This window comes from Streptopelia decaocto (assembly GCF_964273445.1).
Source record: "Streptopelia decaocto genome assembly, chromosome: 24".
NCBI classification, from domain to species: Eukaryota; Metazoa; Chordata; class Aves; order Columbiformes; family Columbidae; genus Streptopelia; species Streptopelia decaocto.
In genome coordinates this window covers 1,259,899-1,270,526 of record NC_138679.1, presented here as the reverse complement: position 1 = coordinate 1,270,526, position 10,628 = coordinate 1,259,899, and the positions used below count along the sequence as shown (strand labels likewise).

Sequence of the window (10,628 nt, the reverse complement as noted above, 5' to 3'; positions counted from 1 at the left end):
AGAAGTTAATTAGTATTTTTCTGGAGTTTCCAACCTGACTTACTGCTCTAGAAGTATTGTAACCCAAACAATATTTCACTTGGCTTTTGCGAGGGCAGTTTCCTCAGCTGCTGGTGTTCGCCTGCAGATGAAAGTGCAGAAAGAGCAGAGATTCTCTTCTCTATGAAACCAGATTTGGAATTGCTATGTATATATATCGTTTTTATATAACATATATAACACCTGGTGAAATACTGTAAATAAAGCAGTTTTAGCTATGAGTTATCATAGATACTTAAAATAACTGACTGCTGCAAAATGTTCTCACTTGTTGTTACTCTTTGTGAAATAATACTTGGATGGCGTGCAGAAAATCTGAAACATTGCATCTTGCAAATAAGAATCGCAGACTTGGTGCGAAGTTAATAAATAAATGTATTGTTTGCTAGGAATAGCTTGAAATAGCTGTCAGAGTAGTGTCTAGTTCTGATTAGTATCACTACAGGTAATAGCCCCAAAATCTTGTGAAAGGGAATGGTTGTCCATGAAGGTAACCAAATATTATAGTGAACTTAAACTGCTTTTAATTTTAGGACATCTGGAAGTCGTTATCCGGACGAAAAATGTAAGAGTTTTTGACAAGTTTGAGAAAATATTTGACGACCACAGATACTTTGGAGTCCTTCCGTGGGACGTTTTCACGAACCATGAAGAAATTACTGCCTGTAATTATTTAATGGCAAGGAATTAAAACTGGGAAGAGCTGCTTTCTAGTTGGAGCTCTGAAAATGGGCAGCGCCGCTGTCGTCCTTTATCTTGTCGTGCAATTAATACAAGGGACCGAAGCATCTTTGGGGAACTGCGTTCCTAGAAAAACAGTAAAACACCAAAGTAAGTGAAAAGTAATAATTTCACAGGCAGAAAGAAACCTAGCACAGTGCTGGGAGTTTATTTTTTACTAGGCATCGAAAGAATGCCATGGGCTGTTTCACCTCCAGTGTTGCGGATGCGCTCACCCAAATGACGGTGAGAAATGCCTGAAAAATCATTGTTGTAGCTGGCGGTTCTGGCTTCTAGGCAATAATTTATTTTCATGTAATAAATCAGAAAAAAAAAAAAAGTGCAGTTATTAAAATACTTTCTTATTATGTAGAAAACATGGAAATGTGTTTAAGCTTTTACTTTTGACCTGTTACAATTTGTTTTCAATCTGGATTTTAAAAAAATTATACAACACTGTGATTCTAGTGATAAATATTTTAAAAATCACTTGTCTTCTATATTTTACAGCTGGAAATATAAACACTTTTATGAGAGAAGGATTATCCCACTTTACCACTCTCCTTGTGAGTGAAGAAACCGACACCTTGTTTGTTGGAGGCAGAGATGCGGTGTTTGCTCTTGACTTGAATAATATTTCCAGAGAAATAGCCAGGGTAAATTAAAGACTTTTCTTTTTTATACCTCTTGAAAAAAAAAAAAGTACTTTGCCTGTGGTTTTTCTGATTTGAACATCATAGAACCACAGAATGTGTCCAGGCACGGATGAGGAGCGAGTTGAGAGTCTGTGGGTGAAAGTTAAGGGGCAGGCTGGCAAGCGTGGTACTATTGTAGGCATCTATTACAGGCCACGAGATCAGGGTGAGGAAGTTGATGAGGCTTTTACAGACAGGTGAGAGCAGCCTCACAGTCACAGGCCCTGGTTGTGGTGGGGGATTTGAACTTCCCTGATGTTTGTTGGAAGGACGACTCAGCCAGCCAGCGTCTGGGTAGGAACAGCCCCAGGTTCCAGTATAAGTTGGGGAATGACCTATTAGAGAGCAGCGGAGGGGAAAGGGACCTGGGGGTCCTGGGGACAGCAGGGTGACCATGAGCCAGCACTGGGCCCTTGTGGCCAGGAAGCCAATGGCACCTGGGGTGGGTTAGAAGGGGGTGGTCAGTAGGTCAGAGAGGTTCTCCTGCCCCTCTGCTCTGCCCTGGGGAGACCACACCTGGAATCTTGTGTCCAGTTGTGGCCCCTCAGTTCCAGCAGGACAGGGAACTGCTGCAGAGAGTCCAGCGCAGCCACCAAGATGCTGGAAGGAGTGGAGCATCTCCCGTGTGAGGAAAGGCTGAGGGAGCTGGGGCTCTGGAGCTGGAGAAGAGGAGACTGAGGGGGGACCTCATTCATGTTTACAGATATCTAAAGGGTGAGCGTCAGGAGGATGGAGCCAGGCTCTTCTCGGTGACAATCAACAATAGGTCAAGGGGCGATGAGTTCAAACTGGAACACAAGAGGTTCCACTTAAATCTGAGAAGAAACTTGTTCCCGGTGAGGGTGGCAGAGCCTGGCCCAGGCTGCCCAGGGGGTTGTGGAGTCTCCTTCTCTGCAGACATTCCAACCTGCCTGGACACCTTCCTGTGTAACCTCAGCTGGGTGTTCCTGCTCCATGGGGGGATTGCACGGGATGAGCTTTCCAGGGCCCTTCCAACCCCTGACACTCTGGGATTCTGTGATAATTTTGTGGGAAAGAAAAAAAAAACAACACAACCTACCACCTTACAAGTATTTTTGGCTTTCAGGAATACTGGTTCCCTACACAGGAAAGACAACTGGAGTGTATTCGTAGAGGAAAGGACGAGGTAGGAACTTCTGTTTCCCCCTCTAATTTATTAACTAAAATGAAAATGCTACAGTATCAGGCTTCTTTTTAATAAAGAAGTAAAAGCAAGTTGAATTTAATCTGTTGGGTTGTTTTGCTTGCTGCTAAGACACCAGGAAATTTTTAGAAGCAACCCCCTACACTATGTACATTTTCTTTGTATTTTCTATTTTAGATGAGATGCCAGAACTACATCCTCTTCCTCCATAAGATAAATGACTCCGACCTGTATGTTTGTGGAACCAACGCGTATCACCCAGCTTGTGATCATATGGTAACTGTGTTTGAATAGAGGTTGTACTGAAGGTATTTGAGTAGTATGGCACATCTTCGAACACCTTTCTCAAAATATTCCTGTTGAAAATTAGAAACTTTCCTCATTCTTTTATAAAAGTATGAAAGACCAGAAGAGTGCTTACTAAATGTTATTGTTTTCATCCTATTTAAATGTTTGCCATAGGTTATCCATGGGGCAAACATCAGCTTGCGAGGAAAAGCTGAAGAGAGCAGAGGAAAGTGTCCGTTTGAACCAACTCTGAAATATGCATCTGTTTTTGTAGGTATGTGTAGACTGAACCTGAAATAAGCTGTTGGATGCTGTTATCCTAATTCTGGTTTTGCATGTCAGCCCATTTTTTTCCTTACGACACATCATTGCATTTTAAAAATAAGGACTTCCTACTTTTTTGTTTCTTCCAAATCTTTACAGATGGGGAATTTTATTCGGCTACTTCAAATAACTTCTTGGGAACAGAACCTATAATACTTCGCAGTATGAGAAATCCTGTAAGAACAGAGTTTCAAACATCCTGGCTAAATGGTAAGAAGGTTTTTCATCTGTTTCAGTCTCTTGAACTTTAATTTGGTGTAAGAATTATCTCTAGAATATAGTAGGATGTTATAGATTGATTTTGAGCTTTCGAGGTCCCTTCCAATCCCTGACATTCTGGGATTCTGTGATTTATGTTTGGGATTTTTTTAATAAACTTAAAATGTTTCATGTATTTATGTGTTTCAGAACCAAGCTTTGTCAACATGGAAATAGTGCATGAAAGCGAATCTAATCCAAATGGAGATGATGATAAAATTTATGTGTTCTTCACAGAAACAGCTGTTGAATTTGAATTCTATGACAAGCTGCTGGTCTCCAGAATTGCCCGTGTCTGCAGAGTTAGTGTTTGTAGTATAAAGATGTTCAGCGTATTGCAGATGAAGTTTCATAGTTGATTAACAATGGTATCTACACTGGCTAACCAAACAAAATTCTGTGATACACACTGTATTTCTGAACTAGCTTCTCCTTTTTCCTGCTAGAACAGAACCAGCTGTTCAGGTTGCATTTGACATTTAAACCTTTTTTCTTTGCCTTTGAACTCAGATTTGTATTGAAAGGCCAACTGTATTTTTCCCCACAGCAACGCTATTATGTGAAAATTACATCTATTTCTTATGCGTTCTACAGTGTTGCTGTTATTCCTCCCTTTAGAGCGATCTTGGTGGAAAACGCATATTGCAGAGAAGATGGACGTCATTTTTAAAATCCCGCCTTTCCTGTTCCGTGCCAGAATTAAACTTCGATTTCAATATTGTCCAGGACATCTTTTTACTTCGCAGAAGAAGGTGGCAGGACAGCATGTTCTATGGAATTTTTTCCCAGCAATGGTGAGATAGAGGGCCACATATTCTACTGAAGTTTGTAATGAGCGGAGCAAGGGTTCCCACTTCAGCGTTACTAACCTGAGTACGGCCTCCTGGCTTTAACTCAGAACGAGAAGCTACCAGCTACTTATGCTGCATGTTTTAGTGGGCCACATTTGTTTTTCTTACAGCTTGATCCAACGGAGCGAACATTATCATCTGAAACAAGGTGGTTTTGGTTCCTGGGCCAAAACCTTCAATTAAAGCCTAACCAAAAGCTTCTCCTAAGCCAGGTTTTTAGAGTTACGTTTTTTCTAGTCAGATGGTGGGACAATAAAACTAATTACATATAAATTTACATAACTACATACACAAAGCCCTGGATTCTTCTGATCTCTATTACACTGAAAGAAATAGCTGACATTTCAAGGTGCAGAATTAGTCTCATGTTCCAAAATAAGTATCTGTCATGGGCTCCTTGTCTAATGTTCTGTGAAAATGCAGACAGAGCTCCAAACAAATTCCTGCAGGTTTTAAGGTTAACCAGCTTTTCCTTAATACCCCGACTAATGAAGAAAAACAAGACAAAGTGTATCAACACTTTACATGTCAAAAAATACCAAGGACAAAGTAGCCGACTGGGTAATTCTCATGTTTTATAAAAGCCTCAGAATGCAGCACAGTCAGCACTGTCCAGCTTAACCTGCTGCCACCTATTTTCCTGTCAGTTTATATCCACTGGAGCTTTTAGATGAGTTTTGTTTCTGGTAATGGCAGGTTGGGTTCAAAGTCTCCTAAAACAGGAATTTGTAGAACATTTATTCCTTTGGGTGTGGCAAAGAGACTCAGACTTGGGATTCACTCGTAGAACTGAAATCACACCAGTGTCTGATCCAGACGCTCCTAAAAGCATTTTTAGTGTGCAGTATGTTTTGTGTGATCCTGAAAAAGAGACAGCAGTGTGCGCTGTGGAGATTGGGTTATTTGATAATATTTCTGTATAGAAGCCAATCAAACCTGCTTTTATTTTGTGTGTTGTTTTGTTTTTTCTTCTAAGGGGAAGATTAGACATATCAGCTGTTTGTGCATACAGTATGGAAAGTATTCAGCAAGTCTTCTCCAAAGGAAACTACAAAGGACCAGTAACTGTAGAACATTCCCCTGTTAAGTGGATGGTATATAGGGGAGAAGTGCCAGTTCCACGTCCTGGTGCTGTAAATATTAATTTACTTGTTCTAATTAAAGAACAGCCTGTGGATTCTCTTTTTTGATAGCAAATCCTTAGCTCATGTTTTGTTTTACCAATATAAATGTAGGTTTTATAATCAGGAAAGAGATCCCTGCTCTCTCATTCCATCATATGGAAGTTACAGTTCTGCTCCTCAGGAGATGTGGGGTTTTTAGTTAGTTCATAAAGTGGGAGGGGAGTAATGATTTTTATCTTTTGAAGTAGAAAAAACTGCATGTTTAGAAGGAAATACACCTTTTTATGTACCTTGGTGAAATGTAAAAGCTATTGTAATCATGTTCGTTATGTTTTGTTTCTAGTGCATTGATAATTTTGCCCGGAGTATTGGGTATAACGCTTCTTCTGACTTCCCTGACAAAGTCCTGCAGTTTGTTAGAGATCACCCTCTAATGGATGATGCTGTAAATCCAATCGGGAATCGACCGGTGCTGCTGAAGCGAGGTTCAAACTACACCAGGATTGTAGTAGATAGAGTCACTGGCCTAGATCAACAAACATACGATGTTATGTTTCTAGGAACAGGTAAGTGCTTTTATTTTAGGAAAAGATACTATACATTTTTATGTATTTTGTTCCAGAGCCTTCAAAAAAGTAAAAGTGTTCATCAGCTCTGTTTGAAGTTTTGTATGTTGGACTTTAAAAGGCTCTCCTTAGGAACTTTCCATATCAAAGGAGATCTGACATAGTAATATTTGCAAATTCAGGAGTTGTTTAAGGTCTTTTAGTCCCTGAAAAAAATCATTGCTTCTCTTTTATTGGAAGAAAAAAATAAGAATTGCTTTGAAGAATTTAAAAAATTCCCTGTGTCCAGGAATGTCTTCTAAATCTCTAATTTCAACAGGAATTATCAGGTTAAGATGTTACGCTATGTTTAAACAAGTTTATCTTTAGAAATACATTTCATTTGATGTAGACGATGGATATTTGCATAAAGCTTTCAATTGTGATGAGGAAATGTTCATTGTGGAAGCGCTGCAGCTGTTTGCGTCTCCCGAGCCCGTACGATCGCTCCAGCTGTCTGCTGCAAAGGTACAACTTCTGTCCCTCCATATGGCAAGTGGCTGCTGCTGCGCCTTGCCTCAGGCATTGTTATTCTTCTGGCTTTTAAATAACCCGTAAATGGCTAATAATTCTGCTTCTATTGTATTTGTTAATAACAGAAGCACAAAACATCTTTTTTCTGTAGAGAAATAATTTGTGTGGGTCAAAATATAACTGAAACAAGCCTTTATGTTCATTAAAAGATTAAAGAAGGAACTCTGTCATTTTGCATGCATGGGAAGCTAAGTTTTTTTCTTGTTCATATCATCATTTATTCTTCCAAGATTTTTAGTTTACTGATATTTTAAATAAATACCAGAAAATCTTACAATCCGTATCAGAAAATAACAGCTGAAAATCTCTCTCGCTATTGTAAAAAACCTCCTTGCTGCGTTTCTAGGGGATGCTGTACGTGGGGACCCTGTCTGCAGTGGTGCAGCTGCCGGTCGCGCAGTGCGGCCGCTACGCGTCCTGCGTGGATTGCGTCTTGGCGAGGGATCCGTACTGCGCCTGGTCTCAGTCCGCAAACAAATGTGTTTTACTGGCAAATCAAACCGGTCATACTAAGTAAGTAAAAATGCTCTTGTTTCAGGTACACACCTTCTAACCCACCCCAGGTCCCATTGGCTTCCTGGCCACAAGGGCCCAGTGCTGGCTCATGGTCACCCTGCTGTCCTCAGGACCCCCAGGTCCCTTTCCCCTCTGCTGCTCTCTAATAGGTCATTCCCCAACTTATACTGGAACCTGGGGTTGTTCCTGCCCAGATGCAAGACTCTGCACTTTCCCTTGTTCTATTTCATTACATTTTTCCCCGCCCAGCTCTCCAGCCTGTCCAGGTCTCTGGATGGCAGCACAGCTTCCAGTATCAGCCACTCCTCCCAGCTCGGTGTCACCAGCAAACTTGCTGACAGTCACTCTATGCCCTTGTCCAAATCATTGATGAATATATTGAATAATACCGGCCCCAGCGCTGACCCCTGAGGCTCTGCACTAGATCCAGGCCTCAACTGGACTCTGCCCATTGACCACGACTCTCTGGCTTCTTCCCTTCAGCCAGTTCGCAGTCCAAAGTTTGCCTTATCTGCACACTCCTAATGTCCGTAACACAAAATGGGGGGGATTCCTAGAAATGGAATGACTCAAGCTGGAAAACTTCTTGTCTGTATTTTCATCTGTTTGTTTTGTTTTGTTTTTTAGGAATTTAATTCAAAGTGTGAAAAATGGAGATCCTTCCAGCTGCCATAGTGTAGGTATGTAAATGTTTGTTTTAAGAAATCATACATTTTAACTTTGTGTGATCAAAATGCTCGCTGAAAGTCATGCCTTATAGAAAACCATAGAATTAAAATTATGTTGATTAGCACTTTCACATATTAATTCTGTTACACATCAGTGGGAATAAGGCCAGCAAGGTGTCGCTGACAGGTAGTCAGACCTGTTAGTGGCAGCATTTCTTTGGTTTTACCCCTTACCTGTTCAATACCCATTGTCAGACCGGTGAATTGAATGTTATATTTATTTGAATACATAGTTGGTTTTGTAAGTTCAACTAAAACCCCAAGTGCTCTTACTTAAAAAAAATTATCTCCATCATTTCAGAAAATAGTGTCAAAAAATGTCTCTTTACCCTTGGAAACAATGTTCATCTTAAATGTGTTCCCCTGTCGAATCTGGCAAGCGTAGTGTGGACGTTTAACGGGAAGAGACTTCAGGCCGAGGACTCTAAATATCTCCTGTATGATGGAGGAATAGCAATATTGAATGTGACAATGGATGCAGCTGGATTCTATGATTGTCTGTCGGTAGAGAAATCCAAAGGGAAAGAATTCCGTATCACTATGGCCCGCTATGCCCTTTATGCCCAAGAAAAGGCACAGGAAGCACATGTTATCCCAACAGTGAGTAAGTATAGGAAAGCAGGAGCTGAATCTTTTCAGTCTTCAGAACAACCTTCTTTACTGGATGCGGCAGCAAACCAGAAACCTGTGAACAGCCAAAGCGAGAACCTTCTTTTAAAACTCTTGGGAACTGGGTTTGCTCTTCTTTTCTTTTTCTTGTTGCTTTGGAACTTCTACAAGGGTCATATCTCTCTGCCTTGGAAGAGGAGAGAAATCGGCTCCAAACCCACCGGTACGGCTGGCTTGGTAAGTCCAGCCCTGGCTACAGAGGGGTCAGGCAGTGCGAAGAATTGTTCAACCCCACAAATGAACATCTTGTGTTAAAGAATCAACGCTTGTCAGCTTTTCAGAAGGAGGGCAACGCTGGTGCCCGGCACGGTGCACGTCTCACAGGGTGCTCTGGGCACTGGCAGCTCACGGAGCTGGTTGGTGAAGGTGACGTGATGTTTCCTGGTAAGGAATGTGGAATGTAAATTTAGGCAGGAGTCAGAAGCTCTGAATGGAAGATGATAAGCTGCATTGTGTATTACATAGATGCGTTAGCAGTTATTACTTTTTAAAAGCAAAATTCCTTGTCTGGGTACCTTTTGGACATGATAGAACCATAAGAATAAATTTCTTTCAAAAATTGACACTGATCCACTTTTTTGTAATGTTGGGGGTTGCCCAATTACAGAAGTTAATACTTCAGAATCTAATAATACTTACCATTTAGTGCTTTCACCTTCAGACTTTCTGTTTAATCTACGAATAGCAACTAATTAAGTCTCTCAGTGCCCCAGGAGGTTGCTACTATCCTCATTTTACATGTGAGGTTAAATTACTTGTCACTGACCACAGTGAGTATTTGTGTCAGATCTGCTGCTTTGTTCGAAGTTCCTGAGTCATCTTCCTATATTTTATATTTCTCTATTTTCCTCTTCTTTCCCTTTATTTAAGCTTTCGAAACACTTTCCACACATTTATTTTTCTAATGAGTTTTAGTGACATCTTCCTCTGTCCAAAAATGTCAAAAATCAACTTAGGTACTGCATCGTTGTTCCGAACTTGTTTCTGAGGTGTGGTCAAAAGTCACATTGTAGCTCCTCTTTTTAAAGGCTGTTGAAAGTTGAGCATTTTTCCTGAGACACTTTTTTTCTTCAAGTAAATGTTCTCTTATGTTTTCTTGTATGGGAAATACCATGGGTTCTTGGTCACGAAAATCCCTGGGCAGGCTCTGCTGCTTCACTCTGTCTCTTGCCAGACGTGCATGAAATACAAGGTTGATGCTCTTCTAGACATGGGCAGCTCATTTCTTTTTTCCAGTTTTCACATAGCTATGGAAGGCGAAACCTGCTTGGAAATGGGTTCTCCTATGTGGAAGTTTTACCAGCTGTAGCAAGACACCTGCTTTTGGGTTCAACAGGAATGCTTGCAAATGAAGACGATGTGTACAACAGAGAGAACCTGGAGAGGAAGAAAGGCCAGATGAGCAGCTATTCCGTGTTCATTCTCCCTTAAAACATCAATTGGTGAAGTTTCTTTCCATTGGAACAAACTCACAGTCTCTTCTTTCTGCCAGGATCAAGTGATTCTTTTGTTACAGTTCATCACAACAGGTTCTTGTGTATTATGTGCAAATACCATGGAAGGGAGATGAGGGCAGTCGTTGAACTTGGAAGATGCAAATTCACAGATTACTGTGTCTGTCACGCAGCTACTTACCAACACAGTGATGTTTGCCCTTGCAATGGGAGGACGTAAAGGTGGGACAAACAGCAGCATTTCCAGCGAGGTCAAGCCATAGGCACGAAGTGTGGACCAGAGAACTATAGAAAATAGATGTCTGAAAATCAGAAGACTGGAGAGCTGCTGGCAAACCATTACCCCAGCACCTGCTGGGCTGTGTTTCGGTGATTGTGTCAGTGCAATGCAGAAAAAGATCTGCGTGAGTTATCTTGTCTCGGTTTGAAAGGGAGCCTTGCAGGGCTTCTTTACCTATAATCCTACTCCCTATATGCAAAGGGCTATATGGAAATTCATGATACAGGCTGGATAGTGGCATGTGACTAATAACAAAGGAAGTGATTGAGATTTCCATTCTTTCCTTTGGGGACACTCACTCTCTTCCCTTAGTGAAGGAAGTGCAGATGGAATATAAAACCCCATTTCAGAAAATCCTCACAAGGCTAGCAGCATTTG

At 41.1% G+C, this 10,628-nt stretch overlaps 1 protein-coding gene across 1 annotated transcript; it reads left to right on the top strand.

The window, feature by feature from the left end:
• Positions 1-712: 712 nt before the first annotated feature.
• LOC309449749 (semaphorin-4D-like) lies at positions 713-7,807 on the top strand (the record flags this gene model as incomplete). The annotated part of the gene is made up of 13 exons (XM_082072106.1): positions 713-870; positions 1,270-1,415; positions 2,542-2,601; positions 2,797-2,895; positions 3,082-3,181; positions 3,331-3,441; positions 3,640-3,791; positions 4,108-4,283; positions 5,317-5,473; positions 5,808-6,030; positions 6,422-6,537; positions 6,950-7,116; positions 7,747-7,807. Exons 1-13 carry the CDS (start codon positions 768-770, stop codon positions 7,805-7,807), a joined length of 1,671 nt encoding a protein of 556 aa, XP_081928232.1. The 5' UTR covers positions 713-767.
• Between the last annotated feature and the right edge of the window lie 2,821 nt (positions 7,808-10,628).